Source organism: Cryptomeria japonica, chromosome 11 (genome assembly GCF_030272615.1).
Source record: "Cryptomeria japonica chromosome 11, Sugi_1.0, whole genome shotgun sequence".
In the NCBI taxonomy this organism is placed as follows: Eukaryota; Viridiplantae; Streptophyta; class Pinopsida; order Cupressales; family Cupressaceae; genus Cryptomeria; species Cryptomeria japonica.
In genome coordinates this window covers 30200063-30207688 of record NC_081415.1, presented here as the reverse complement: position 1 = coordinate 30207688, position 7626 = coordinate 30200063, and the positions used below count along the sequence as shown (strand labels likewise).

The window sequence follows — 7626 nt, the reverse complement described above, 5'->3', positions numbered from 1 at the left end:
AATTTGGAATCTTTCCCTATTTTGGTGGAACAGCTATTGTTTAGGAATTAGAAATAAGCTATGGAACAAAAGGGGGGGCTGGAAATAAGCAGTGGCTGCTTATTAACAAAAATACCACATGGCTCCACAATTTTCTTTCCCTTTTTTTTAAAAGATTTTATTTCTCTTTTCTTTCCAAATTTTAAGTGCACAAATTAGTATTAATGCTATTAATACAAATTTAAGATGTTTTGCTTAAAAATAAGCAGCAAAGATAAATATTCATAAATATTCATGGGTCAGCTGCTTCACAAATAATCCCTAAAAATATTGAGCAGTGGCTGCTAGTCAAAATAAGCTAAGCAGCCGCATGGGAACATGCCCTATTATTTTCTCTAAGGTACAATACGAAATTCCAGGTTCTCTATAAGTTTTCTGTTGCTAGCAGCTTTGCAGAGCATATGAATCTGTGTGTAGCAATGAGAAGAATTGTCTGCTACCTGCCTATTAAGACACTATCTGCAACCTACATTGTAAATGGATTTTTTAATGCTTTCTAATCTCAACTCCGGTGGAAGCACACTAATTCACTCTTGCCACTTAAGGCTCTCTTAGGTCTTTATGTGTACTTGCTGATTAACTATGGAAGCAAACCAAACCTTCATTATGGAACTATAATCAAAGGGCTCTTCAAAAAAGAAAAGATAGAGAATTCTTCTGATTGATGCAAAAAACAGAAAGAGTGAAAGTTTCTACGCAACATGTATGTAAGACAACAGTGGATGAAGAGGAACTTGTCAAAGCTTCTTTAAACTATCCTATTATTTGATAAAAACTGCAAGCAAGCTGCTTTACAGATTTAGGCTAGATTGTTTAAACTTTATAATGCTTGTAATTATTTGTCATATCCACTGGGTATCACTAGCACCACAATTAAAAAATTAATTAGCACGACATTTATTACAGAGCACTGCAATGAGTTCTACGGGCTCTGTGGAATGTAGAGTTCAGTGGGATGTGGCTGCAAAGCCCTTGGCTTGTAATATACACACTTTATTTATGCTTTAGTATAAATAGGACCAAGTCTTTTGTTTATAAATGAATATTTGGGTTAAACACCAGAGGATCATACAATGATAGTTACTTAGTACTTACCCTTCTGGAAGACCCATGTACAAGAAACAAGCTAAATTTTATTTTCAGTTTTGTAAGGAAATAATCGACAGCTGAATTTCAAGTTTTCCTTTCAATTCTATAAAATAAAAGAACACCAAACAAAAAAGCAGTAATATTTTTGTGATTTTGACAAACCTAAAAAATTGAGAATTCAATATTGTTAAGAGTTTCCCAGCATTTTCAAGCTTCTAGCAGTTTATAGTTCAAATTTTTTATTATAACCTGTCAAGAGGATTAATTTTTGCTGTAAAATGTTATTTTTGAGGCATTCCGTGTTAGGAAAATGTATGTTTTGATTGAGTTACAGCTACAGAGAACCACGGATCTGTAATAATTTTGAAGCTGCAGCAAGTCCACTTAATATGGCACCTTCAACATCTGGAGCAACACAAAAGTCGCCACAAACTACCAGTCTCTTGTTCTCAATCCATAGGCACTTGTCATTATTTGCTAGTATTGATGTTGGCAAGGCACTGCCCCTGCCAATTGTTGGAAAAGCTTTAAAAAACAAGAGAAATTCATGGTCTTTTTACTTTTTTGTTATTTCAAAAAAGGTCAAACAGTTAATAGACATTTATAATCACTGATGTCTTCAAACTACAAAGCATTTATGAACATTTACTGGGGTGAAATTGATCAACAATAAGAGTTTGATACTTGGAGCCAAAATTAGTTATGAAAAATGGTAGAGATTGCAGTTACAGAAATCTATACTCACCATCGGTGTACTTTCATGAAAAATGGTGAAGGTATATCGGGGGCTGTTTTCTGAAATTCCTGAAACAACTCATTTTTCACATTGGTCAGGATATCATCTGAAGGTGGCTTCTCTAGGCCAGTCTTGCTAATGATCTCATTAGCATACTCGGCTGTTGAATGTAAAACCCAGCACTCACTGAGAAAAAACAAACTCAGGCTATGTCACTATGGCAATTATAATTAATGAGATCAATCCTATTCAACTTATATTTTGATAGATATTAGAACTAAAATGGTGATTCCGCTGCTACCTACATGTTCTAGTGCTAATAAAAAAAGTAGTCATACTCCCAAACCTGCCACTCTTGAAACGCCCTGGCTTTCTACTATCACAGGCTGCCCAGCTTAAAACCTTAGAACCTACTATGGTATAACCATTTACAGGAATCTGCAAAAATAGTAAGTTTAATACGTTCAAAAGGGCATTTCGATTGCTTATCAACCAGCATACCAATAGGGAATAATAGACAAAATATTATGGACATCTAATCATTTGTTCATAAGATGCAGAATGAAAGTTCTTTTGCATATAATATGCAACTGTAATAATAGAAGTGCATCAAAAGCTCACTGATGTCAGGGGATTGGAAAATGCCAACATCACTGCAAAACAGGAACTTGCCAAAACTGTTTGCAATTTTGGTACTAATTCTGATATCTCAGCACTTTCTGTGAATTCAACAAGCGAAAAATATTTTGTAAGAATACTGCCATTAATATATGAGATAGCTGCTACAGATGATTGTGTAGTATCCATAAATTGATTTTTTGCTCAAATCTAAAAATTATTTATTTTATACCAAAGCTTAAACAGATAAATCGGATGAAACAAACAATTCACCATTATTAGAATAATGTTTTGTTTCTTTAATGGTCATCTAGTTGTCTTAGTTAGTTTAGGAAAGTTTCCTTTTGTGCATTCTGTTAACGATTGTTTCTTTTAGAAACATCATCTCTTATAAATTCTTTATACAAAGCTTTCGTCTCTATTGTTTATTATAACATCAATTTATCATAACATGGTATCAGAGCGTGTCTATGGGGTTTTTCAGAATTTGGCAAAAATTTTAAAATAAAAATGTGGCCTCTTGCTTTTTGGCGAATTTTTTTTAAAAAAATTCATGGGGTCTTGTTTTCTGAAATTTGAGGGTTTTTCAGCCCATTTTTCATCTTCTGAAGATTTTTGAGTTTTATTCTGCAATTTGTTCGAAGAGCTTCTATTCGAGGGTTTTCGTGCATTTATCTGCGTGTGTCAAGCCCTGTTCTTCTTCCCAAGATTGGTTGCAATGTTTCCGTGACTAGTTGCAGTGATTTTTCTTTCCCCACGAAAGATTTTTTTTGGTGCGATTTGCATTTTCTCAGCGGATTTTTAAAGAGCTTCTGCGGTTTTCCAGCGGCCAGACTGCGTCGTTTTTCTTAGGGGCCGCGATTTCCTACAACTTCGGGGCTTCTTTTGTGACTTCCGTCTGTATTTTTTTCCGGCAGCTCGTGTGCGGATTTTTGCCTGCGTTTTGTTCTCTGCGACCTGCGAAAAGGGAGCAATGGGCGTGTTCTTTTTCTGGGCATTTTTGTGTTCGCGATCTCTGGCTTCCGCAAAGGTTTTCAGCAATGGATCTCGATGTCTGGTTTTATACCGTGCTTTGTGGGTTTCTGCTCTTCCTGTCAGCTAGGGTTTGCAGATTTTTTTGGTTATCAGAGTTTCTTTATAATTTTTTCCGCAAAAATTATTTTGGGGGTTTTTTAATTTGTCCCTTCAAAAAATTAATAGGGTTTATATTTTTTATCATTAAAAAATATTTGTGGGTTTTATAATTTTTATCCTAAAAAAATTATTTTATTGGGTTTTATAATTTTTTACCTTAAAAATTATTCTGTAAAGTTTATAATTTTCTCCTCAAAAATTATTGTAAGGGTTATTTTTTTTCTTCAAAAATCATGTTGAGTTTTACCTTATTTTATCTTCAAAAATCACTGGGTGTTCCTGTTTTTAGGGTTTTACCGTTTTTCCTCAAAAACCAAATTTTGTATGCTGATCCGTGTCTCGGATTTTGTGCTAGCTACTTGCTAATGTTTCAGTGTTTGGGTTTTGATCGATTTTTCTCCTCAAAAATCATGTCTTGTTTTGATCGGTTTTTCTCTTCAAAAATTGTGTCTGATTTCTTGCAGTTGTTTTGGATTGCACCTAGAGTTGCTAGGGCAATGGTTTGCACAAGGGTGTGTCGATTTGGATTTGCTGATTTTCCTTGAAAATCGTGGTTTGGGTTTGAGAAGTTGTTCTCAATGTCTCTAGCTACAAGGAGGGGCAGTATTTTTTTTTCGCAACATCAGGTTGGAAGCTAGTTATCTTGATCATTAACATTCTGCAGATCTAGGGAGGGTCTCGACAGCTGCAAATTGTTCTGAAGAGAAGGGGCAACCTTCTTTGTGTTTGTGATCAAAAGACTGCAGATTGTCTTTTGTAGGGTTGTTAGGACGATAAGGGAAGGTATTAGAATAATGTTTTGTTTCTTTAATGTTCATCTAGTTGTCTTAGTTTAGGAAAGTTTCCTTTTCTGTGTCCTATTAATGATTGTTTCTTTTAGAAACATTGTCTCTTGTAAATTCTTTATATAGAGCTTTCATCTATATTGTTCATTATAACATTGATTTACCATAACAACCAATAATCATCAAATACAAACCAGATTCTTGTGCAACCCAAAAGGAAAGTTATTGCAGACTTAAAATAAGTTTTGGAAAACATTCTTTCTGCTTCATACATCAGTAAATAGACACAATGTCTGCTACTAATTATCTTGCACTAAGACCACCTTTCCTGTGACTCAAAATGTGAAGAAATTACACTATTTTCTCATAAACTTGCTCCCAAACCTCACACCAATGTACACAACAACGAAAAGCATTTATTATTACTTCAGCTAAAGCAAATAACCCTCTACAAATGTTGTTATTAACAGCAACACAATCTGAAAACTCAAATCTACTCTATGCACACCAAATTGCACAACTCCTACAAACTATTCAACAAAATGCTCACAATTACTAAGAGCTTTCAGTGCCATTGCAACTTCTGTATGAAATTGCCACTGTAAACCCTCTGAACCATTGTCTTTGAGTCTTCAATCCCCTTGGTTTGTCAGCCTTGGATATTCATTCTTCTTTGGTTTTCCAGCCTTTGAAGAATAGCAACAATTTGTTCAAAATGATTAGAAAGAATGAATCCAAATGGAGCCAATTCCATGCATATATGAAATCACTTTCAAAAATTAAATTCAAACCAAAATGAGCGCCTAGAATCCAACTCCCAAGGAAAGGAAACTTCTTTCCTAGTGTCGGAACTCGTATAGCTCCAAAGGAAATTTGCAATTTGCCAACAAAAGTCAAACAGGGAATGAAATTCAAAATGTTGCTAAAACAAGGCTTTCCAAAAACCCATGCCATCGCTTGAGTAGAAAATTTAAATAATACCTTTGCTAATTAACTAAAATATTTGATTTAATAAAATCATCAAAATTGATATTATTTTTCAGGCTTATTTATATGGCTGTAGCTAATCTGGCTCCAAAAACGCCACGATTTCCGCATAACATGAGGGTAAGTTGAAAATTACAAATCTCAGCCGTGCTCGGCAAAACTAGCTGCTTCTTTTATTTTTCAGCTGTGTATAACACGAAGGTTAGTCGGCCGTTTTGGAGCTAGATTAGCAGCATCCTATTTATATGTCCTGACTTAATATTTTTGGAAATCGGACTTACTATAAATAGTAAGTGCTATTTTGGGAAAAGGCTATTTTTAGAAAAAGGGGACATGACAGATTAACGTAAATTAACACAATAGGCACCATTGTAACTAGTAAAAAAGATGCCACATACCATGCATAAATGTGTAGTTATAGAAATGGACAAAATGGATGGCTTTCATCAAAAATGGAGAAAATTGAAGAATGGTTAGATGCATGATAATAATTCATAGTGCACAAGGAAGAAGAAAGAGGTTTCTGAATATTGAAAATGGCTTCCAAAAATAAAATGTAATGTCCCTTTTTCTACATACTCTAGTTTTTGCCCTAAAATCATAAATCAAGTTCAGATCAACAAGAATTATTATTTCACCTCAAATCACAGTTGTAATACTAATATCTGTATGCCTGAATCTGATTATACCAGGTCTGCCCCTGTTCGATCTCTTGCTGCTCATAAAGTCGGAAATTAACTTCTCCTGAAGTCTGAAATAATCTGCTCATAGTCTTCACACATTTCTGCTCATAAATATTCCTTACATCTGCTCTAGAGTCTGTTTATTATACCTTGAGTAGATATGATATTCAATGGAATGCTTATAATCTGTTGGATTAATATATTTATATGTTGGATGTAATAGGCCTGCTCTGATTTGTAAAATCCTTCTTCTACTTTTAGCTGGTCTGATCTGATTCAATTCTTTCTTTGATGACCTACCTTAGGGAAATTGTTCTACTTTTATATCTATAATGTCCCCTACTAGGAAGCAGCCAATTCCTATAGCTTAAATAACAGTTCTGATCTGATCGATGGTCCTGTCACTGGATGCTTTTGATTCCTTTTCTTTATATCTCTCAATGTGAAGGAGAGGTCACACCTCTTCATTATGGATGCCCTTTGGCAAGAGACACGCCCTTTCACCATTAGCACCCTTTGAAAAAGTGCAACTCTTAATTATTTCTGCCCGTTGAAAGGGACACAGCCTGTCACAATCAGATCTGATTTAATAATCAGATCTGCATTCCTTATTAAATCAGATCTGCACTTCTGATTCCTATCCCCCTCAAATGAGGTTCTCTTCTCGTTTTTATATCTCATGTTTGAGGGAGTCACAACTTTTCATTCATGCCTTTTGACCATTCATTAACTTAATTAAAATTTAATTATATTCTTTTATATTTTTATTTTTATTTTTATTTTATTATTACCATTTTATCATTAAATTGTATTTCAAATTGGGGACATTACATAAAACTAAATGGCAGTACTAAACCATGTATAACCATAAATAAAATCCATCTTTCTCCGTTTCCACTGATTTCCATTTGCTTCCCTAGCACTTGATGACCTTGTGACTTGCTGCCCACTGTTTCTCCCCCTTAGCAATTGTGAACTTGATTCTACCATGAGATCTTTCATCTGATTTTAGCTACTCTTACTGTGGTTCAACACCACTCAAACTTGGCATTCACAATATGTCGCCATCTCCTCAATGTAGTATGATTCCAGACATGCATTGCTGGCTTCAACCAGTTGCCTCACATGTATATCAACACATATGGACCTAACATTTTTTGCCAATGGCAGCACTTTATCTGTCACAGGGTAGTTATTGATTCTTCAAGCTCAACCCTACCTCATGTAAGAAATTTTGAAGCCAGAAAATTTATATGCTTGGGTTGTTTCCATATGTGCAGCCTTTATACTTGATAATGCAATTGTCGGTCATTTTTTGCTGCATCGGCTAATTGCTCCAAATCCAAGTTCAAAGAATAGCTACTTCTTGATTCCCTGCTCTATATGTTACCTGTCTAATTGATGGCATTGAACCTTACAATGTTCCAGAAGCCCTGCCTACTCCCATTGTAGGTGATTCCAAAATATGTGTGGTATGCACATATTTAAGCATATGTTCCACTGTTGCTTAATATTGTATCCTGGATCACTAATGTACATCTCATATGCAAATATG

General features: G+C 34.7%; 1 protein-coding gene across 5 annotated transcripts in view; it reads right to left on the bottom strand.

The window, feature by feature from the left end:
• Positions 1 to 1256: 1256 nt before the first annotated feature.
• LOC131036341 (uncharacterized) overlaps positions 1257 to 7626 on the bottom strand; it is a 30181-nt gene continuing 23811 nt past the window's right edge. For all 5 annotated transcript variants that reach the window (XM_057968203.2, XM_057968205.2, XM_059213983.1 and 2 more), the window contains 4 exons: positions 2486 to 2583; positions 2211 to 2302; positions 1874 to 2050; positions 1257 to 1634 (listed from right to left, as the gene is read on the bottom strand). In XM_057968203.2, the coding sequence (XP_057824186.2) occupies positions 1463 to 1634; positions 1874 to 2050; positions 2211 to 2302; positions 2486 to 2583 (539 nt within the window). In that variant the 3' untranslated portion in view covers positions 1257 to 1462. The remainder of the gene's footprint in view (positions 1635 to 1873; positions 2051 to 2210; positions 2303 to 2485; positions 2584 to 7626) is intronic.